Source organism: Gymnoscopelus microlampas (assembly GCF_963454915.1).
Source record: "Gymnoscopelus microlampas genome assembly, chromosome: 20".
Classification (NCBI taxonomy): Eukaryota; Metazoa; Chordata; class Actinopteri; order Myctophiformes; family Myctophidae; genus Gymnoscopelus; species Gymnoscopelus microlampas.
In genome coordinates this window covers 11728559-11753558 of record NC_139957.1, presented here as the reverse complement: position 1 = coordinate 11753558, position 25000 = coordinate 11728559, and the positions used below count along the sequence as shown (strand labels likewise).

General features: G+C 44.4%; 1 protein-coding gene across 1 annotated transcript in view; it reads left to right on the top strand.

The window, feature by feature from the left end:
* Positions 1-25000, top strand: part of npas3 (neuronal PAS domain protein 3) — a gene marked incomplete at its 5' end in the record, with an annotated part of 372500 nt that overhangs the window by 233096 nt on the left and 114404 nt on the right. The window contains one exon of the mRNA XM_084045562.1: positions 453-542. Coding sequence (XP_083901688.1) covers positions 453-542 — 90 coding nt within the window. The remainder of the gene's footprint in view (positions 1-452; positions 543-25000) is intronic.

The following is a 25000-nucleotide window of genomic DNA, read 5'->3' as shown; positions in this document are numbered from 1 at the left end:
AGTAGGAGACCAAATGTAATTTACATGGCTGTCCTGGTGTTAATAGCGCGCTGTGTGTGTGAGTTGAGGCCTGCGTCGTATTACTGAAACTTTTTTTATTACCTTACTTTATTTTAATATTGCCTTATTACCTTAATAAAATATCATAAAACATAATATAGGTAGTACAGGAATTGATAGTGAAAATATCCTCAACTTTTGTTCCATTCAACCATAGCATTAACCACTTAAACCCCAGCTTCCGTATTGTGGGGAAAGCTTGGCGGAAAATAGCCGATTGACAAGCTCACAAGGCGTTGTGAGCTTGTCGATCTGCTATTTTCAGAGAAAAGACACTAATATAGATTCCTGAGGGACTTCGCTCAACCATATGGGGTTCAAGTGGTTAAATAAAGTATTATCTGCTGCTGATTAACCATTGTTTGTGTCTGTCTCTCTGTGTGTTCCTGCAGTCTCTGGATGGCTTTGTATTTGCACTAAACAAGGAGGGGAGGTTCCTGTACATCTCTGAGACCGTCTCCATATACCTGGGGCTCTCACAGGTCAGTCTGTCTGTCCGTCTCACACACACACACACACACACACACACACACACACACACACACACACACACACACACACACACAGCCAAACTCTCTCCATCCTATGTAGTTCACCCCCCAAAATTATTTGATGTCTCCGCCAGGCCGAAAGGCATGGCGAGAGAGTATGTTTTACCCCCTGTCCGTCCGTCCGTCCTGTCCGTGTGTTACCAGCTAATCTCCGGCACCGTTGGCCCGGTCGCTGCGAAACTGTGCACACACACTCCCTGGATGCCAATTCAGAACCTCTGCCCCAACTTTTCACATGGGCCTGTTATAGCGCCACCAGGAGGCCGGTTTGTGCAAAACCCATTTTTGTCTCCGCCAGGCCGAAGGCATGGTGGAGAGTATGTTTTCACTTTGTCCGTCCGTCCGTCCGTCCGTGTGTGTGTGTGTGTGTGTGTGTGTGTGTGTGTGTCCGTGTGTGAACACCTAACATTGGTCAAGCTTCACGTGACATCACAATATGTAATATAAATAGGTAAGACAGGAACAGTACTTTCTAATGTGATACTATCATGAACACAGCGTCCGATGGCCTTGAAACTTCACATTGTCCTGTTTATGTCACCCTGATTGGTTAAGATTGACTTTTACCACCTCGCCTGGCTACGAGGAGCACATTTTCTAGTTTTATATTACTCCTACAGATTGTATCCAAACGTCATGCAAATCGGTACACAGTATCTCACACGCACATTCCCACTAGGCCGTCACTGTCCGCCCCTGCACTATCTGTTCGGGTCCTGCGCCTGCGACCGACGTCACACACTATGATTGGCTGTACGTCTGAACGATGACGTGGCACATTGTGATTGGCTTGTGGCTTTTTTTCTTTTCAAAACTTTATTGAACACTGTTACAAATCACACTAACTGTTCTTCATATTAAATATCAGAACTTTACAGTGAACACTAACCTAAGTCTTGTTTATTATTTTAAAATTAACGTCTTTTTCCAGTGGTAACCTATTTATATCATTGATATGTTAAATAAGTTTGAAGAGGCTTAATGGTGATTATTTAGGTGGAGGGGACCCCCCTCCGCAGGGACCTGGTGGTACTTTGTACTTAGAATATTTTTTGTATTTTTAAACCCCATATGGTTGAGCGGAGTCCCACAGGGCTCTATACTAGTGTATTTTATGTTATTGTGGGGAAAGCTTTCGCTGAAAATAGCCGATCGACAAGCTCAACACACATCTCTCTATTTCAGTCTCTCTGCCTCTGCAGTATCCTCTCTCTCTCTCTCTCTCTCTCTCCTCCATCATTATCAGTCCATACTCAGTAAATGAAGTCTCGTTTAAGACCTCATCATTTGCTCTCCACTTTTGTTGATTCGCTCGGCAAGCGCCCGCGCATATTTCAGCTGCGTTGGTGGTGGACGGGGCTTTGTCCTATAACGCTGTCTTCCTGGTAACGGAGGGGGGGGGGGGGGAGTTTGGGGGGTCTCCGAGCCCTCCCATTGGTCAGCTTGTCCGTTAAGTTGGCGCTGATGGATAGAGACTGACGTCCACGTCGAAGGTCAAGGCGGTGACCTTGGCGATGTTGACAGGCAGGGAAGACTTGGTGTGTGTGTGTGTGTGTGTGTGTGTGTGTGTGTGTGTGTGTGTGTGTGTGTGTGTGTGTGTGTGTGTGTGTGTGTGTGTGTGAGAAAGTGTTTCTGATGGGGTGTTTGTTTATGGCTGTGTGTGTGTGTGTGTGTGTGTGTGTGTGTGTGTGAGAAAGTGTTTCTGATGGGGTGTTTGTTTATGGCTGTGTGTGTGTGTGTGTGTGTGTGTGTGTGTGTGTGTGTGTGTGTGTGTGTGTGTGTGTGTGTGTGTGTGTGTGTGTGTGTGTGTGTGTGTGTGTGTGTGTGTGTGTGTGTGTGAGAAAGTGTTTCTGATGGGGTGTTTGTTTATGGCTGTGTGTGTGTGTGTGTGTGTGTGTGTGTGTGTGTGGGTGAGTGTGAGGCCTCAAGAGGATTTTGTCTCTGCCGGGTGGAAACCATTATTTCCAAAACTGTTTTCGGGATTCAAATACAAAAATAGCAAAAGACAAGCTCAAAACGTATTGATATTTTTGTGTGAAAATGTAGTTTTAGTCATATTTTAGCCATCTGAAATGTTTCACAGTTAGTCTAGTTTTAGTTGACTAAATACCATACGATTTTAGTCAACTAAATCTACAGTTGAATTAGTCGACTAAAAGGTCTCTCTTGTCTTAGTTCTACTGGATCTCTTCTCCACTAGTCCCTCCCTAACGTTTACGTATGGTTAATATTTGTTGACAAAATTGACAATATATTTAATCTATATCATCATAGCTTAGGTTTTATGTAGTTTTTATTTGGTTTTCATCAGTGAAAAAAGGTAGGTCACGTGGACCATAATCTTTCGGCATATTTTTATTCGACAACATTAACCATTTGTATTGTAAGGAAGGCTTTCGCTGAAAATAGCAGATCGATAATGTGAGCTTGTCGATCTGCTATTTTTAGCGAAAAGAGTCACATTGAGGTGTATGACACCTCTTCTGCAAGTGAGACCTGGCAGAGACGGGGGCCAAAGCAGCACAACAAAGACACAAACCATGACAAAAAGTGCAACACATTCAACTAAAAAGAAATCACAATACAACTTATTCTGATGATGAATGCATGAAGCTTGTGTGTGTTGTATGACACTTACTGTAGATGGAGCAGCTCTTTCTCTCTCTCTCTCTCTCTCTCTCTCTCTCTCTCTCTCTCTCTCTCTCTCTCTCTCTCTCTCTCTCGATGTGCGGCCTGTATCTATAAATTAAAACGGTGGGGGAAAAACTTCCGTACATTATTAATGGCAGAGGCACAGAAAGCAATCAGTTTTACCAATTTAGCAAATTAAGAACTGCAGATGACACGAAGAGTCTGATCTCTCTCTCTCTCTCTCTCGCTCTCTCTCTGTGTGTGTCCCTCATCCTCTCTTGTCTTGTCTTCTCCTCTCTTCTCCTGGAGGATTACTCCTCTTCCCTTCACTTCTACAGAGCCATTGATTAATGATTTCTATCAAATAATTGATTAATTGTCAAATCAGGGGCTCCCTAAGCCCTCCGCGGGGCTCTGAACTGCAGATAGCCCCTCCTCCTCTCTCTCTCTCTCTCTCTCTCTCTCTCTCTCTCTCTCTCTCCCATTATGTTGTTCTCTTCCCCACTTTTATCTTACATTCAGAGAGAGAGAGAGCGTGGCACTGATAAAGAGAGAGAGAGAGAGAGAGAGAGAGAGAGGTGTCAGAGTGATAAAAACAGAGAGGAGAGATAGTGAGTCTTGTCTTTTGTCTTGCTGAGTAATCCTAATAACCTCCCTTCATCTTAACCACTTCAACCCCTCTAGACGTACTAAACTGGACCAGGAGTTGTGCTTGTTGTACTCGCCGGACCGTTTTCATCTGTCCACACCAGTGCTTCTCACCAGTGGTCCCCGAGGGGGTTCCAGGTGGTCCCCAGCTAAATGATGGAGAGTTGGTAACCACATGGACCCTAGATACGATACGATAATACTTTATTGTCAGTTTGCACTGAAATTTGTCTTGCGACCCAAACAGCCATGTATGCAACATATAACAGTACACACATTTGACATGACACAAGAAAACAACAAAATACATACATAAAGACATGCAAAGACAAGAGCAATGTCCACCACTCAGCCTACCCCTGGCCTATAACTCCTGATTAAGCCTCAATGTCGTCTGATGGACAAAGGACCTCTTCAGTTTGACCTTATTGTATGTTAACTTGGAACACCGTATCTCCTTCCAGAAGGCAGCAACCTATATTCTCCATACAAAGCATGGCTAGTGTTTGAAGGGATATTCCTTGCCAACCTTATCATACTGTTATTATACGTAGATGTATAGAGCCTCTGAAGTGGTTGTCCAACAATATCTCTCAACAATATCACTCTTTAACCCTTGAGAGTGTAAAATGAAACCAAATGGACCCTTTTATAGATCTTTAACTCTTGAGAGTTAAATTATTGTTAAACATCTGCATTACTTAATGAAATAATTGTTATTTTGATCAACGTGTGCCCGTTGTCTCTCCTATGGTACCAGCATCAATACAGCATGGAATTGTGGACTAAATCGTATCCAACAACAACAAAATATTCTACGTTTTGGGTCTGAGAGGCTAAATCTCATCAAACGGTGGTCCTGGCTCAAATGCCGAATAAATAATGGACCTTGATATGAAAAGGGTTGAAAACCAGATCTCTTGGCCAAAAACAGCCGATATATACAAGATCACAACGCGTTGCGTTGCGACGCCGTTGTGACCGCAGCGTCCGTATGTTCTGTGGAAAGCCTTTTTGCAGGAAATAGCAGAACTGCAAGCTTACATTGTTGTGAGCTTGCCGATCGATTATTTTCCTGCAAAAGCTTTCCCCCGCAATAAACAGAAAACAGAAAATACCCTACTATAGAGCCCTGAAAGACTCCGCTCAACAACGTATGTGGTTTAAGTGGTTAACTGCTCTCTTTCTTTCTATCCCTCCCTTACATTTCTTCTCTTCCTCTCCTGTTCCGTCTTTATTTCAACCTTAAAATCTCTCAGTCCATCTGTGTCACCCACCCGTCCTCCTCCTCTCCTCTCCCTGTATCCTTCCTTCCTTTCCTCTTTCTTATCCATTTTCCCATAAAAAGAGGAAATACAAGCTAATTATTTGTCAACATTAATTACATCACGGGGAGGGGGGGTAGATCTGTATTATGTGAAGTCTGACTTTATTTATAGGTCTCTGATACAAGAGAGACAACCTTGATCTACTGAACTTTTTCCACTTCAGAGAGATAGACCTGGATACTGATAGACAGACAGACAGACAGACAGGTAGATACAAAGATAGACAGACAAGTAGGCTGTCCTTCAGTCAGAGTCAGACAGGACAGTGCATGTCAGGAGTGACAGATGATGAGCAGACAGACAGACAGACAGACATGTCTCTCTGTCTTTTCTACTGAAGACAATCTGTCTCATTCATGTAACTGGCTCAGGGACAAGAGGGGTGTGTGTGTGTGTGTGTGTGTGTGTGTGTGTGTGTGTGTGTGTGTGTGTGTGTGTGTGTGTGTGTGTGTGTGTGTGTGTGTGTGTGTGTGTGTGTGTGTGTGTGTGTGTGTGTGTCCTTCTGAATCTCTGCACACACAAGCACTCATGCATGCAATGTCATGCTTTTTCTCTATTGCTTTTGGCTGAGGGTGTGTGTGTGTGTGTGTGTGATATTGTTATTAGTGTGTTTTCAGACTACTGGAACCCTTCCATCGCACAGCAATGCTTCCTGCCAACACGACATATGTACCAGCATGGGACAACACACACACGCACACGCACACACACCAGAGCTCTGAGAACAGTACCATGTGCTTATGAAATAGTGGCATGTAGAATTATGATTAGGACCATGTTATGTACATACAGTATAGCATTGTGAAATGATATGGTTTAATGAGAACAGACACCTTCTCCATCTTTCAACTTTTTGTCTTTCTGTAAATTAATGCCCTACTTCATCATATAGTGTCACATAAAAATAGTCAAAATAGCAGATCTACAAGCTCACAACGCGCCACGATGCAACACGCTGTGAGATTGTATCTGCTATTTTCACCATTTTAAAATGTTTTTAAAAATTATAATAATACGCAATATGATTTATTTGTCATCCATTCTCGCAGTGATGTTTGGGGCGATCGCCATGTGGTCAGAGCTGACAGACTCTCTCTCTCCCCCCTATAGTATTAGAGTGTGGAGGAGTGACTTGGACTCATTCCACACAGCGTGCGTGCGTGCGTGCGTGCGTGCGTGCGTGCGTGCGTGTGTGTGTGTGTGTGTGTGTGTGTGTGTGTGTGTGTGTGTGTGTGTGTGTGTGTGTGTGTGTGTGTGTGTGTGTGAGCACTCATTGGTGCATGTGTGCGTTTGAATGTGCATTAAGCAGGTGTCTCTGTGTTTCTGCATGGGCACACACCATCGACTACAGTGTGTGTGTGTGTGGGTGTGTGTGTAAAGCAATTTGTTTCTTTCTTTCCTGAAACAAGGCGTGCCTTTTAAAGTGACTGCGAGTGTTTAGACCCTGTGGCCTGTCTCTCGCCCGTTCGGAACCCCGCGCCGCCTTAAAAAGCCTTTTTCAATTCAGACTCTGGAATTGAAACTAGACATCTGGCCTGACCTGGTGACAGAACACACACGCACGCACGCACGCACGCACGCACGCACGCACGCACGCACGCACGCACGCACGCACGCACGCACGCACGCACGCACGCACGCACGCATGACATGTATAGCTCTTCACGGCTACCATGGCACACTATAGCCTTAACAGTTATATAAGTTAACATGAACATATCGTACAGTTTCAGAAAGGATAACACAAAACGCCCTGGGCGCTTGTTTCCATTGTGTCCAATGTACTCAATTCATCATTCAAGACATACAATACATAAAATAAAAATCTTTTTTTTCCCCTCCTCCCCTCTTTCCTGTTCTCTCTCTCTCTCTCTCTCTCTCTCCATTATATTTAAATGGGCGAGGGAGAGGGCAGGAGGGGCAGCTCCAGCCTCTAAATGGATAATAAGCAGCACTCGTATATTTGATCTTGTTTTGTGGAGGACAGACAGACAGGAATTGCTTAATTTACACTCTCGTCGCACGACGGGCGCCTCGGACCGTTAAATAGCCGATCGACAATTTCACAATGCGACACGGACGTGTCGCATTGTGAGCTTGTAGATCGGCATTTTTGGGGTCCGTGGCGCCCGTCATACGACAAAGTATAGATGTAGTTACAGAGAGACAGACAGACAGGAAGGGGTTTGGAGAAGGGAGTGTGTGTGTGTCGTACGGGAGAGACGGAGAGGGGGCGGCCATTTGCATGAGGTCAGAGAGGGTGGGGTGTGTGGGGGCGGGGCGGGGGGATTTGAGTGAGGAGGAGGTGGATGATGATATGGGGGGAGGGGAGGGGGGGAGGTCACAGCTAATTGAGCCACCTCGGTGAACCTCCGTCGGTCTGTCACCGACGCACGTATGCACACAGTGGCACAAGCACAGACAGACGCGCACGTTCACATGGCATGCACGCACGCGCGCGCACACACACACACACACACACACACACACACACACACACACACACACACACACACACACACACACACACACACACACACACACACACACACACACACACACACACACACACACACACATACTCGCTCTCGCTCATCTTGTTCTCTTTCTCTCTGTGGATTTCTGCCATGTGTTGGCCCGCGTCTGTTGTTGTAACCACAAAACTCTCTAACACACACACACACACACACATACACGCATATATGCTGTGTGTGTGTGTGTGTGTGTGTGTGTGTGTGTGTGTGTGTGTGTGTGTGTGTGTGTGTGTGTGTGTGTGTGTGTGTGTGTGTGTGTGTGTGTGTGATCATAATTGACTGGGCTGCTTCCAGCTCCTACCATACAATTATACTATTTGTAATTGTTGCAGTAGATGAGCTCATTATGTTTTTGTGGATTCAGTAAATCAGAATGCTAACAGCTGAACGGCTAATCAGTGGTGTGTCCCCGTGCCAAGCAGCGTGTGCGTGTGTGTGTGCGTGCGTGTGTACTTGTATTACTATGCTTGTGAGGGCCAAATGTCCCCACAACTATAGTAGAATGTGAGAAATAAGACATTGTGTGGAGCGTTTCCCTGGTCCTCACAAAATAAATTGGTGTTTTTATGGTTAAATATGATTTGGGGAATCAGGGTTACAATTAGGAAAAGATTCAGGCTGGGGTTTAGTGTTAAGATTAAGACATTTAGAGGTTAGGTTTAGGGGTTAGAGCTTTCCCTATTTTATTTTACTTGGTTGTGTGACACACCGGAAAATAGCCAATCTACAAGCTCATCTACAAGCTCACAACGCGTCGCGCTGCGACGCGTTGTGAGCTTGTGGATCTGCTATTTTTCGGCAGTTGTCCCGACTCCTAAAATGTCCTCACAAGTATAATAATACAAACGTGTGTGTGTGTGTGTGTAGTGTGTGTGTATACAGTACATATTTATGAGTGTGACAGAGGAACAGCACGACGCAGAGAGCCAGAGACAAGGAGTCGGAAGGACAGTCAAACAAATAAATTATACACGTGAAGGTGAGACGCAGGGGAGGGAGAGAGAGAGAGAGAGAGAGAGAGAGAGAGAGAGAGAGAGAGAGAGAGAGAGAGAGAGAGAGAGAGAGAGAGAGAGAGAGAGAGAGAGAGAGAGAGAGAGAGAGAGAGAGAGAGAGAGAGAGAGAGAGAGAGAGAGAGAGAGAGAGAGAGAGAGAGAGAGAGAGAGAGAGAGAGAGAGAGAGAGAGAGACTGAGACTGAGACTGAGACTTACAGACAGAAAGGAGAGAGAGGGAGAGAGACAAAGGTAGACAGGCAGAAAGACAGAGAGAGAGAGAGGCAGAGTTGAATTGATCTGTTCCTGTCTTCATATGAAAGCTGATGCATCATTTGACTGCTGGACTTCTCTGATAATCTATACAAACAAACACACGCACACACGCACGCACACACACAAAGATTAGATGAAATCAGATTTCATTTCTTTCGTAAATCAGCTGGTGAGTTTATTGTTGAAAGGATCAAGTAGAATGAGGATGAGTTAGCTAGTTAGCAGGCTATATGTCCTTGTGTTGTATGGAGGTCATTCACACAATGTCTCTCTCCCCACACACGCACACACACACACACACACAGATATTCAGACAGGTACTGCACACAAACACAGATATTCAGACAGGTATATACTGCACACAAACACAGGTCAGGACTGACACAACATCAGGTGGGAATTGGCAGCCATGACTCCCACACAACAGGTCGAAACTGGCAGCCGTCACTACCTTCAGGTTGAGTTTGATTGAAAAACGATTTGGCAAACCCCTTGTAGTAACTCCGAGGACCCCCTAGGGGTCCCGGACCCCCTGTTGAAGACCCATACAGTAGTGTTTTGAAGCTGCGGCTCAGTCCTTGTGAACCACTGATTGTGTCAGCACAGAAAGGTGTGTGTGTGTGTGTGTGTGTGTGTGTGTGTGTGTGTGTGTGTGTGTGTGTGTGTGTGTGTGTGTGTGTGTGTGTGTGTGTGTGTGTGTGTGTGTGTGTGTGTGTGTGTGTGTGTGTGTTTTATCCCCTGTTAGCTGCTCTGGTTCTGTCAGCCAATCAGAACTCACGGTCTAACTCTACTTCATACCCTTCCACTTTGTGAACGCAGCCTGCACCTGAATAAAACATGGCGACACTCTGTGTGTGTGCGCGAGCGCGCACATGTGCGTAAGACCGCTCGCGCACTTGTACCGTCGAGCTGCTGAGCCTACACTTGTCTGTTTGTGTCCATACATCCATATGTATACGTGAGTTTGTGCGTGTGTGTGTGTGTGTGTGTGTGCCTGGGTGTGTATACAGCATGTGTGAATGTACATTTGCGGTGCGTGTGTGTGTGTGTGTGTGCAGGTCAGGGCCTGTCTGTGTGGTGGGCTCTGCTATCTGACTGCCTGTCTAGACAGTAGACTTTATACCTCAAACCATCCTCTCTCCTCTCCTCTCCTCCATGTGTTTAAAGTTAAAGTGGAGGGTTTTTCATGCATTTCATCTAGATGGAGGGTAAAGGTGAGACAGGTGGGGTGCGACCTTGTCAAGGACAGGAGCATTGTGGCTTGTCAGAGAACACACAGAACACCTCATTACTCACACACACATATGGAGAAATAATTCTGACCTCAAGTTGATTAACCACTTTCAACCTGGTGGCCCTATTTCGGCCATAGGCAAAAATGTTCAAAAATTTTAAGGAATTGTATATTGCCGGGGTTTCTCAACTGCGTGAGCTGAATGATACAGATTTTCTTTTATGTTTATAATTTATATTTTATTTCGCTTTTTCATAATTCTTTTTGAAGACTAAAACAACTGGAGACAGAAAAACAATACAAATATCCCACTAAAAAACTAGAACAAAATCATCAAAAAACAGAAAGGTATATCCATGTACTGTATACACACATGCATACAACGATACACACTGTACACACAAACCTATACGCACACAAACATACACCCACACGTACCTAAATAAATAAAAATGCCGGAATTTTTACGGAAGAATACATAAATAACATGGCAGAGAGCTTGTCACTCTCTGTAGGTCTTTCCACTGTACCTATCAAATAATAAAGGCTCAGAAAAAGAAAAAAATAACTTAAATAAAAATAGCAGGTTGACCTTTAGTGCACTGAACCAAAGCAACTACAGCTAATAATTGATAATTGGTGTGTTAGATCGTGGCGTCCCAATGTGCACGCACTGACACTGTAGTCAACAGCATTGTCAGAGCTTGCACATTGGCACCACTAAATCTAGCAATGAATTGCTCATTTGTAACATTATAGATTTGACCTTGCAGCCAGGATTAGTAAATTAGTGAATACATTATTTCATATTTATTATTATATGTAAATATTCAGCCAGTATAAAAACAGAAATGCAGTCATGCTTATTGACAATTATAGCACCCTCTCCTCTCCTCTATCATCTTCTCCTCTCCTCTATCATCTTCTCCTCTCCTCTCCTCTGGGTTCAGTTCATGTAATGAGGTCTGTGGAACATATAAAGAGATCACCGTGGCGACCGGGCTGAAAATTGATGCGTTTTTTATTGGAGAGTCACTGGAGAGAAACAGAACCCTCCAGCAGAGAGAGAGAGAGAGAGAGAGAGAGAGAGAGATGGTGGATGGGAGAAAAGGAAGGAGGGATAGATGGCTTAATGTAGAGAGAGATAATGAGAGGAAGATGTGGGGGGAGAGGAGAGCTTACTCTATGCCACTCAAGTGTGTGTGTGTTGTGACATCACCTGGCAGATGTGCAGTGAACAGAGGATGGGGAACCCCCCATCCCCCACCCCACAGAGTGCACACACACACACACACACACACACACACACACACACACACACACACACACACACACACACACACACACACACACACACACACACACACACACACACACACACACACACAGAGAGAGAGAGCATATTAGGCTTTGAGATGGTGCCACACACATGCAAGGTGTCATGCTCTCTCACTCCTCCTTTATCACTCTCACGCACGCACGCACGCACGCACGCACACACACACACACACACACACACACACACACACACACACACACACACACACACACACACACACACACACACACACACACACACACACACACACACACACACACACACACACACACACACACACACACACACACACACACACACACAGGGAGAACGGGGCATTAAGTGGGATAGGATCCAACCAGGGGGTGCTGAGAGGAAGATAGAGAGAGAGAGAGAGGGATGAGGAGATGAGTGTGAATGGATAGAGCGAGGGATAAATGGAGAGGAGGAGAATGAGTGAATGTGAAATGAGAGACCTGACCCCTTTTAGAGGGAGGACCAGGGACATCACCTTCATCACCTCCTAATTATCCCTCTCCTCTCCTCCTTCTCTTCTCGCCTGCTTCTCCTCTCCTACTATCTGCCTCTCCTCCTCTTCTCCTCTCCCCTTCTACTGCTCCTCCTCTCCTCTCCTCTGTTAATCCCATCCACCATTTCTCTCTCACTTTGTGGAGCAATCACTTGATCAGGATATGAGAGGAGAGAGATGGTGATTGGGAGAGAGAGAGAGAGTGAGAGAGAGAGAGAGAGAGAGAGAGAGAGAGGAGGGGGCGTGATTGAGAGAAAGGAGAAGAAAGTCACAGATGTTGAAGAGGGGACAGAGAGATGGAGAGAGGGAGAGAGGGACGGGGAGTGATGGGAGGAAGGGAGAGAGCAGTGCGGTTGTGTCGCCTCCATCATCTGCTGCTCATGTGGCTGGGGGTTCACATCGCTGTTGTCGGGCAGAAACATCCTATCTCCATATTCTAATTTATTGTGTTTTTGTCGTAAATTGATCATACTACAGCGTCAATAATATCAAAAGTAGCAGATCTACAAGCTCAAAACGTGGCGCGAAGGGACACGTTTTGAGCTTGTAGATCTGCTGCTTTTGATATTTCAGAATATCAATCCTGAAAATTAACAGTTTTGGACATATGAGGTTTCCACCCAACAGAGCGTGTGCGTGCGTAGGTTTGTGTGTGTGCGTGCGTGTGAACGTGTGCCGCTGTGAAGAAAAAAAAAAGTGCACACCTTCCCATCCCTGGGAATGTTAATCAAGATCATTAAATGCAAATAAACAAACTGACGAGCAATCATTTTTATCGACCGGCGCAGATTGATTGACATTTGCCATTAGGGCCGTGGCTGCTGCCGATCAATGAGAGAAGCTATTGATTAAAAGTTGGAGGCTTGGGGAGGTGCTGGGTGATACTGTGAAATGACACTAGAGATTGATACTGACCTTGGTGACAAAGTCACAGCCATGTGACTCGTATTAAAACTCTACTGCTCTGTACCCGGAATGAATCACATCTGTTAGGAAGCTCGTTCAGGACGAATGCATTTTACCCACACGAACCCTATTATGGGTGAAAATAGCAGATATACAAGCTCACGGCACAGATATGCAACCTTATTTTTGAGCTATTGCTGTCTATTGCTTTCTCTTTCACAGTTTTCCACACACTTTCTCACACACGCACGCGCTCGCACGCGCGCACACACACACACACACACACACACACACACACACACACACACACACACACACACACACACACACACACACACACACACACACACACACACACACACACACACACACACACACACACACACACACACTTGGGCAGGCTGTGGCTCAGGGGGCAGACCGTCCGTCTTGTATCGGAAGGTTCCCGGCACCTCCTGGCTACGTGTCGAAGTGTCGTAGATCTGCTTTTTTTCAAATAGTCTTGCAAAAATGTGACAAATTTGAAATATCTTTGAAGCATTTTAACAACACAAATGTTGTATTGGAGGCTCCCTCTGGGCGGGGTGGAGGGGGGGGCACATACGTATTCATTTGGGGGTCCCTGACATGAAAACGTTTGAGAACCACTGACATAAAGTGTGTGATTTGGAGAATGTAATGTGCCTTGGAGAAAGGCACTATATAGATGCACCATTTGCACATACTTTTACAGTCATTTATAAATGACTGTAAATTTGCACTCTCTCCTCTCTCTCTCACACACACACACACACACACACACACACACACACACACACACACACACACACACACACACACACACACACACACACACACACACACACACACACACACACACACACACACACACGTTGTATCTTTGGGCCTACAGGACTCGGCTGGATCTCTGTTCTCCCTTCGCTAATGACACATGAGCTACTTTCCTAATGTCTCCTGTCCCCCCCCCAAACACACAGACACAGACACACACACACCACACACCACACACACACACACACACACACACACACACACACACACACACACACACACACACACACACACACACACACACACACACACACACACACACACACACACACACACACACACACACACAGTCACACACGGTGTGTGAGTGATGGTTGAGTCATTATCAGGTCTTTATTTACATTGGCCTTACAAATGAGCTCTAATTACAACATCCTAATGATGTCACCAGGGCTAACGTGCAGCTAGCTAGCTCTGTAGGAAGATAACGGTAACACACACACACACACACACACACACACACACACAAGTGTGTGTACCTGTATTAATATACTTGTGAGGACCAATGTCCCGACAAGTATAGTACAGACTTTGAGAAACAGACATTGTGAGGACCGTTTTACTGGTCCTCGAAAGATAAATGGTTTTATGGTTATAAAAAATATATTTGACATATGTTTACATTTAGGAAAGAAATCCGGTTGGGGTCAGGATTGGAGATTTCCCTATTTTATACTTAGTTGTTGTGGCACAACAACTAAGGAAAAATAGCCTCACAACACATCGCAGCGGCTATTTTCAATGCCTTAAAGTTTGTACGTCCCCACAAGTATAGTAACACAGACCTGTGTGTGTGTGTGTGTGTGTGTGTGTGTGTGTGTGTGTGTGTGTGTGTGTGTAGAGAGGGAGGGAGAGAGAGAATGAAGCGTGTTAGCTTGGAGGGTGTTTTGTAAATGTCATTGTGTGGTAGTTTGTGGGGGAGCGTTGATAGCTTCATCAATCCTTTATCCAGACAGAACACCTGGAGGATGGAGAGAAGGAGAGGCATGGGGAGGGAGAGAGAGAGAGGTGGATGATGGAGGGAGGGAGAGGGACGGGGACGGAGGGAGAGAGAGATGGATGATGGAGGGAGAGAAAGAGAGAAAGGCGAGGAGAGAGGGGGGGGTGGATGGATGGATGGATGAAGGGAGGGAAGGATGGAGGGCAAGGGATGTACAGAAGAGAGGAGCTACTTAAGCACTTAAACCAGGGGTCTTCAACGTTTTTCAGGCAAAGGACCGCTTAGCTGAAGCAGGGACCCCCCCCCCCACCCACACACACACACTACATATAGTATAAAATTGTGTTGCAGATTAAACCGAAACATTGATTTCATACATGGCTTCAGACCTGTTTGACAGCATTATGCAGTGTTTTGTAAGTTTGATTTTGTTGATATTTTCTATTGATATTGGATTCATGTTCATCTGTATTTCCAGACATCTAACCAAGTAAACTTGACCCTTGGCTCTGTACTTTCTTCCCCTCGCAGTCGTGGATCGCTTGTAGATCGGCTATATTTGTGGCTAATGTTGCCCTCATAATAAGGATGATAGTTGAAGTGGTTCATGTATAAAAAGAAGAAAAAAGTTCCTATCACACAAAGATTTGGTGGCCCCCCCATGTAGTAACTCCTAGGGGTCCAGGAACCGAGGGCGTTGGGGGTTCAAGTGGTTAAGAGAGGATGAGAGAGACATGCTGGAGGGAGGATGGTTGAAGAGAGGGATTCAAAGGAGGGAGAGAGGAAGTTCAAATCAGAATGTAGAGAGAGAGGGAAAGGTTGGGAGTAACAGAGGGGAGGTATGAAAGAACAGGTGGGGGTGTCATTTCCCTGACATTTCTGCCTTTTTCTCTCTTTCTCGCTCTAAACTCAGAGCCAACACAATCCCTCCTCTCTCTCTGTCTCTGTCTGTCTGTCTGTCTCTCTCTCTCTCTCTCTCTCTCTCTCTCTCTCTCTCTCTCTCTCTCTCTCTCTCTCTCTCTCTCTCTCTCTCTCAATCTCTACCACTCAGCATGTATTTCTCTTCCTGCCCTCTCTCATGCAATGCCCTGATATGCCTCTCTTTCGGTGTCTCCTCTCTCCATTCCTGCCCTTGTATCTCTCTTCCGCGTTCATCGAATTCCCTGAAAAGCCCCCCCTCCTCTCTCTCTCTCTCTCTCTCTCTGAGTGTGTGGTAATGGAGGATAAAGACATTGGATCACATGTGGCTGCTCGCTAATACTGAAGCATGCCGTTAAATCCAGTCATTTAAGTGCAAATAAGAAAGGCATTGTGGATCAGAGCCTAGCAGAGCCTGGCCCACGTCAGGAGAACTCATTGGGACCAGGATGGCACGCTCATGCTGTGCGTGTGTGTGTACACGTGTGTGTGTGTGTGTGTGTGTGTGTGTGTGTGTGTGTGTGTGTGTGCGTGTGTACACGTGTGTATGCGTGTGTGTGCGTGTTCCATTTTTCAAATGGTGAAAATAGCCAATATACAAGCTCACAACGTGTCGCGTTGTTACGCGTTGTGAGCTTGTAGATAGGCTGTTTTCACTATGAGGATAGATTAGACTGATTAATGGTGGTATATGCATGCCGGAGCATTCCACCGTCTGTGTACAGTTAAGTTTGTAAGCTTTGTCACGTACCAATATGTTCTGTTTCATTACAAACTTTACAAAGTTGAGGTGTCACTTGATTAAGTGATACCTCATTTTGTAGCTTGGAACCTCTATGTTAATCGAATTTAAAAAGGCAAAATGTTGAATTATCTCACCTTTTCTTGCTTTTGGTCACATACTTGTTAAAGGTGTAGGGTAAGTGATGTTTATTTGTTAAAATAAGTGTAGCTCTATTCTGATAGTTCTTAGTAAACAGAAAATGCATTTTCAGGTCAGGATACCAATTCTCTCCAATTAGGAGAGCGAACTCACACAGGATACAGATTAAACAAGTGAAATTGGAAGTGATGCCACAGAGAAATGAGCAGACAGAATTGGAACTGGAACACTAACATCTGATAAACGGGTGCTCTCTCCTGGTTGGCTGGTTGTAATAGTGTTCGTTCAGTAACAGTATCAGAATATATTGCTTTAACCATTAACAAATGGTTGTGTGAAAGATGAATGTCCATATTTAAATCATATGGTTTGCTTACATCTGGTGACAGTTAGTGCCCAGAGTCCAGCTTCTCTCTCTCTCTAAAAAACCCATCTGATTAATATTGAGAGCCATATTTAAATCATACAAGTCATTACAGTTCTCTTCCACAGGTAATGAGTTTGCTGTCGGCCTACATTAACCACACAGTACAAACCCCCAGTGCTAATCTGTCCATTTGTACCTCTGAGGGTGTACAACTGTAACCAAATGGACCCTTGGGTCCATTTGGTTACAGTTGTACACCCTCAGAGGTACACTAACACTCCCGATCTTACAGAGCAGTTATTTCTTTACTGCTTTCTGATGGACTTATTAGCAGTGGTGGGCAGTAATTAAGTACATTTACTTGAGTACTGTACTTAAAGTAATGTTTTTTGAGTATCTGTACTTTACTTCAGTATTTGTATTTTTGGATACTTCACTCTACATTCAATTCCCTTCACTTCACAAGTAAACTATGAATTAACCACTTAAGTCTTATTTCAAATATAGTGAAAATAGCAGATCTATAAGCTCACAATGTGTCATGTAGATCGGCTGTTCTTACCATTATTGATATTTTTTTGAAAATGGCTGGAAAATCTTCGATTTTAGTATTTTTGAAAATCTCAATACCGCAATGCATTTATGTTAAAAAGAAAACACACTTTGTAATTAGAAATGCATAAAGCATGTACAGTACTTTTTTGTCTGACTAAAATGTGATTTTGTCCAATCTATGGCACAGTATGTTATACAATATAACTTATACAATTGGGGTGGTTGTATTTTGTCTCACTGCTCTTCTATTAAGACATTTAGATCGTGTCAAAGGTCATGTCTCACCTAGACACAGGATCTGACACGAAATTCAATTTATCCCCTGAGCAAGCAGGCAGGTTCTAGCAGCTCAATGGTAAAACTTAAGCGCTTGTGCAGGAAACCGGCTTCAAATCCGAGTAGAAGAGGAAAGTTACATACATACACCTATATATCGTCGGTGTCCAGCCAGGACCAGCTAACTCCATTTTCAGTTTTTTTTTTTTTTTCATAAATCAAGGCTATTGAACACCCTTTAGGTCTGTGTAAAATATCAAAACATTTGAACCAATGAAAAGTATTAAAAAGCGCCTCTGACGAAAACTCCCAACTCCATTGGATCCTCAAACTGTCCGTCAAAAACAAACAACTCCCCCCTCTCCTCTACAGCGCTGCTTTTCAACAGCATGAGTAGAGCGCGTTGCGCAGTGAACGAGGAGGAGGACCACGTAAACTAGCTCCCCGTAGTCTGTTAAAACTATGCAGTGTACCTGTTTATCAAACTTAGCACTGACGCTAATGTTATGAAAACAAGTAATTATATTTCTAAAATCTATTAAGTGTTTAATGAGGAGAGCAATGTGACAAGAAGAAAGGCGTTCATAGCATTTCTGTCGCGCTATTCTACTACCTCTTTGCAGAAGTTATTGTAATATTTAAAGTCCTGTTTATTATTGTAGGCCTATATAATAAGTGGCATGAAGCATCAGGGCATTAATTCACACGTTGTTGTGATGCATTGTGAGCTTGGAGATCCATTGTTAGCTTTTGAGAATTTGTACCCCTCAGAAACCTCTCCCTTAGCAGCGAGTGGAGCTATTGTTGTTTGGACACCTAACTCCACTTCAGCTTGATTTCTGCTCGTCTGAAACTGCTAACTCCACTTGCGCTGGGTAAAGTATTGATTTACCCGCGATTTGGTTAAAGTGTTGATAATATAATGACACATGCAAGTATCTGACAATATATAAAGTCACTATACCAACTTTGATGAGGCAGTGTTGCTTTGTTTTAAAAATATAAGGTTTTCTTCATTTCCTGAAAAACGTATATTTTGTTTTTGCGTTTCCTGAACAATGAGCGTTTTGGAGTTAGCAGTTTCTGGCTGGACAGCAGAGATATATGCAGCTTTAAGTATTTTTAAAAGCAAGCATTCCACTACTTTGACTTAAGTACAAATATGATTGAATACTTTATTGACAAGTTTGTTAACGGTACAGGTAGTAAAGAGGTTATGCTAAAAGGATACTCACTTGTTAGTTGAGTAATAGTTGACCAGGAGTATCTATACTTTGACCCAAGTACTGGGGGTTGAGTATTTTGTCCACCGCTGGTTAAGTGTGCTGCTCTCCCATGATCTTTGAGCTGGGCTTTGTGTCGGTGGCATTATAACTTGTCTATGAAAACTTAATGAAAACTTATGTCCTGTTGCAACAAGTGAGGCACTAACACCTTATCAACCTCATGCGTGTTGTTATTGGAGCTTGGATTCTCTCTCTATCTCTCCCTCGTATGTCCTTCTCTCTTCCACATTGAACTGAGAATAGTTTTCCCTCGTGAGAAATCCGTTGTAATCGCGTCCGAGTGCTCGTTTGACACCTGCCCGCTGAGCAGGGACGCAGAGGGCATTTTAGAACCGAAGGGGACGTCCCGGTGCATGCGTCCCGTTTTTTTTCTGGGTTTGTTACCTTAATTCGGTTAATTCGGTACAAAAACATTACTCCATGAAGTGTAGATGTTGGAGGTTTTTTCTTTTTTCTTCACCCCCCCCCCCCCCCGCCCCCCCCCACATGGAACTGAGTATGTTCAAACCAAGAAGTGTGAAAGCAGACAAGGGAGGCACTAACACCTTATCAACCTCATGCATACAGGACTGTGAATACACTCCATTCTCACACACCACATTCATACTGTACATATTTGTATCTGTGTGTGTGTGTTTCGAAACAAACGATTCAATCCATTCTCTACTCTACTCTTTAGGGTGAAGTGTGTGTGTGTGTGTGTGTGTGTGTGTGTGTGTGTGTGTGTGTGTGTGTGTGTGTGTGTGTGTGTGTGTGTGTGTGTGTGTGTGTGTGTGTGTGTGTGTGTGTGTGTGTGTGTGTGTGTGTGTGTGTGTGTGTGTGTGCGTGCGTGCGTGCGTGCGTGCGTGCGTGCGTGGTTGCGTGCGTGTGTGCGCGCATTGGAATGAAGATTGCAAAAGACAGAATTGCATGAATGAGTTGGTTGCAATAGCTACAGTTTGATAAGTGAAGCATAAATGTCAGGCCGCTTGTTGAGTGTCCAACCTTTACCTGCAAAGAAGCGAGAGAGATAGATCTATTAACTCTGCTGCTGATTAGCATGGCCTTTACCTTTTTGTGTGTGTGGGTGTGTGGGTGGATCGATATAGTTTTAATGGAACACATGGGCAGAGACACACAGAGAGAAGCAGCTCATGTTTCTCATTTGGCCAGAGTGTAACTGCACACATACACACAAGGACACACACACGCACGCACATGGCCACGCGCACACACACATGGCTGCAACATAAACATGCAGGGGGACATACTGTGGAGAGGGTGGGGAAAGACGGATTATTAGCATTATCTCTCCTCTCCTCTCCTCTCCTCTCCTCTCCTCTCCTCTCGTCCAATCATATCTTTTGAATGGATTGTCACCGAGGCGGACTCCGGTGACAACTTGTGAACTCCTTCAAACAGGAAGAAAGAGAGGAAGTGATTGTATCACTTCCTCCTGAGTCCATGTGTGTTTTGAATGCAGTGGAAGTAGTATTGTCGCTGTCGGGTGGAAACCTTGTACGTCCAAAGCCGTTCCTTTGTTATGATTATTTCAGAAACGATAAAAAATAAAAAAAACGATCTACAAGCTCACAGCGGCTCGCGTCGCAAAGCTTGCAGATCGGCTAGTTTCACTACTTTTGCGCGACACTCTTGTACGGTGAAGTAGGGCGTTGATTTACGACGAAACGTACAAAAGTTGAGATGCGGAGATGCGAGGTTTCGTGCCGGTACGCTTGAACGAGCACAGCTGTGTGTTCACCCCCTCTGTGCTCCATGATGGGGTGCACTACCGCTATCCCAGCATGCACCTGGCTTCCTGACCCCTGTCGGGTCCTCTTCTCTTTCTCTCTCTATCTGTCTCTCTCTCTCTCTCTCTCGCCCGGTGTTATTTGTGTGGTTGTGTTAAATTACTTGTGCCTCGTGTTGCATTGTCTTCTCCCTCTACTAGGATCTCTGTCTCTCTCTGTCTTTCCAATTTTCCATCTTTCTCCCCCTCCATATTTTGTCACTTTCTCTTTCTTATATCCTCTTTTCTTTCCTTCTCCCCTCCTTTCTGCCCCTCTGTTTTTTTCTGAACCTCCCTCTCTCTCTCTCTCTCTCTCTCTCTCTCTCTCTCTCTCTCTCTCTCTCCCTCACATCTTTCCCTTCAGCCTTGCAGAGAGAGAGAGAGAGAGAGAGAGGTGGATAAAAGGTTGGGAAATGAATGTGTGGATGAAAAGAACGGGTCGTGTGTGTGTGTGCGCACGCGCGTGCAGGTGCGTGCGTTGATTGGCTGTTTCCTTGCTAGCAGCCTGGCCTGGTGTGCCTGCTAACCCAACTGTACTGTCTTGTGTGCGTGTGCGCCTTTGTTTTGTCTGTGTACCTACTGTATGTTGGTACTTATATGTGTGTGTGTGTGTGTGTTAGCCGTGGGCCAGGACTGAGTGATGTGTTAATCCATTATATTCCTCAGACAGTGTATCGACCCACAGCAAAAACACTGCAGGGCACACACACACACACACACACACACACACACACACACACACACACACACACACACACACACACACACACACACACACACGCGCACACACGACACACGTAATTACAGTGTACATACATACGGTACACATGCACACGCATGCACGCACACTGTATATTATTACCCACATACATGTGCATACACCCTAACATGCATGTGTAAACATCCGCAAACACACGCACGCACGCACGCACGCACGCACGCACGCACGCACGCACGCACGCACGCACGCACGCACGCACGCACGCACATTTGTCTGTCTACATACAGTAGTAGACACTCAGACACTCAACTGAAAGCAGAGTTCTCTCTCTCTCTCCCTCTCTCTCTCTCTCTCTCTCTCTTACTGAATGAATCATTTTTTAGTTGTTTGGAATGCAGTTTGTATGCATTTTGTTCATGTTTTGTGTTTGTGTGTGTGCGTGCGTGCGTGCGTGCGTGAGGGGGTGTGCACGCGTGTGTCCTTTTTGTCCCCTACCAGTGTCCGTAGTGCAGTTCTGTAGAACTGCACTGTGGGGACTGGAGGCAGATGGGGCATAAAACCCCCAGCACACACCGGGGAGTCACACACACATGGGCTTGTGTGTGTGTGTGTGTGTGTGTGTGTGTGTGTGTGTGTGTGTGTGTGTGTGTGTGTGTGTGTGTGTGTGTGCGTGCGCGCTCACCACCCCCCCCCCCATGTTGTCCCTGTGTTTTTATAAGAGAAGGCAGCTGCGGTATTATTATTTAACACACACACACACACACACACACACACACACACACACACACACACACACACACACACACACACACACACACACACACACACCTTTATCCTTTCATCTCCACCTCTACTTTACTCTCTTCTTAGGATTGCTCCTGTCTGTCTGTCTCTCTATCTTTATCTCACATCCTTCTCTGGCGTACATAGTGTGTATTCACTAGTGTGTAAAACGGCACGTACAACGTGTATTACGGTAAATCTACCCGGGTCATTATGGTAACTTAATTGGTCCATCCCTCCCAGTGCTTAACAGTGCAGAGACACATCTCTCCACTGTAATGACTTGTTAAGTCATTGTATTTGTACCCATAGAACACTAAGAGCTCCATTAACCTTATTGTACTCTATGTACTGTACTACAGTCAGTGGTGTAAAGTAACTAAGTACATTTACTCAAGTACTGTACTTAAGTACAATTTTGAGGTATTTTTACTTTACTGGAGTATTTCCAATTTTCTGTGCTTTTACTTCTACTCCACTACATCTCAGAGGCAAATATTGTACTTTTACTCCACTACAATTATTTGAAAACTTGAGTTACTTTGCAGATATAAATTATTACATTAGGAAACATACATTAACCACTTTAGCCCTATGTTATACCTTGGCTGTTTGAAAATAGCAGATCTACAAGCTCACAACGCGTCGCATCGTGACACGTTTTAGTACTTTTACTTTTGGTACTTTAACTACATTTTGATACCAATACTTTTGTACTTTTACTCAAGTCAATTTTGCATTCCAGACTTTTACTTGTAACAGAGTACATTGCAGTATTGATACTTGTACTTACAGATGTGCCACTTCAAAACTTCACACGTTACTGTTCTTTCCCTGAAAGTGCCCTGAAAATGCATTTTTTCCTCCCTGTTCTGCCCTTAAAAAGGCACTGTTTTGCCCCTGAAAAGAAGTTGTCACTACACACCCCCGTTTTTCCTTTCAACAGACATCCATATACATGAGAACAAAAGAATGTGTGTTGAAGAAGGTGTCAGACTCATTATGAGGCGAAAGGTTATTTGAAGAGGTCCTTGACCAGTTGCTCAAATTAATTAGCATCATAAAAGCAGTGATCATCAAAATAATTCAGCATTTTAAATGCCCTTCTTTGTCCCTCTTATTGCCCTGGGAATCCCCTGAAAATGTACTGTCTTGGCAATGGCAGGACATTTGAAGTTTTGAAATGGCACATCTGTAAGTAAAACATTTGAGTACTTTTTCCACCACTGCTTTTTTTACTTTCCACTAGTGGTTTTCAAAAATTCATGTTAAGGACCCCCAAATGAATCACGTAAGTTGGCAGCAATTGAAGTGATTTTAAAATCTTAACTCAAATTACAGGTCACCTCCCGAAAGCAGAGAATGTTTAAAACACGTTTTTGAGTTCCCATTTCTGATAAGCAGCAAGCTATATATGCTTTGACTCATTTGACTTACAGTAGGACATTTATGCGACTGCAAAGACAAAACTGAAGCGGGACATTCCCTGTACTCCCGGATCGTTTTCAGCGCTTTCTTTTGGACAGACTGTATGACGGAAGCATTTGAAAATAGTGGGAGGCAACAGTCTGTCTCGACTCTCGAGAGACTAGTACATTAGTAGACTAGTACATTAGTAGACTAGTAGTACATTGCAATTCAGGCAGGTACAAAAACAGACCGTAAGTCAGACAGGTAGACAGACAGACGGCTCAGCTCAACCTGTCTGCGGCGCTGGCAGTGTGCAGAATCAGAGTTTACACAAAGACAGAGGCAGAAATTAAACATGAATTATATTTTCTTTATCTGAGACAGAATTCATTACCTCGTACACAGCTGTCACACAAGAGTAATGACTAGTCTAACAGATAGACCCGCACACACACACACACACACACACACACACACACACACACACACACACACACACACACACACACCTATACACTGATGTATGCATGCATACACACCTCTACACACACGCGCAAGCTCGCAGATGTGCACATGCATCTCCAAATGCATTCTTTCAAACCCACGCAAAGAAATACAAACGGAGACGTCAGTGGCAATAAAAAAAAACAGTCACACACAATCGCACAAACACACTCACACACACACACGTTTGTATTTTACTATACTTGTGAGGACATCAACATTTTAGGACAGGATTTTATGAATACCATTTTTGAAGTGTAGCCCAACCCTAAATATCTAAATATTGAATCTCTATCAATCTGGACCAGGAAAATGGTCCCCACAACCAGTGGTGTGTTCTACCGTGTTAAACGCTATATACGTAGTATACCGTCCAAGAACATTTGAAAGAAATCGTTTAGCGTTCAGTGACCATCCGAGGAAGCGTATCTGATACGCAGGAGGAGGGGCTGGTGGGCAGCAAGAATGTAGACTTCAGTTCAAATAGCCTTCTTTATGTCAGTGGTTCTCAAACGTTTTCGTGCCAAGGACCCCCAAATTGATATATATTTGGCCGCGGACCCCCATCTGAAAATATTTTGTGCCAGGGGACCTCAAGAAAAGAAGATTTGTGTAAAAACAAAACTGAACATTTAAAAAAATAACAGATCTACAAGCTTGCAGCCTAAGTGAAGTGCTGTGAGCTTGTACATCTGCTATTTTTGAATAACCAACGCATAAATGGATAAAGTG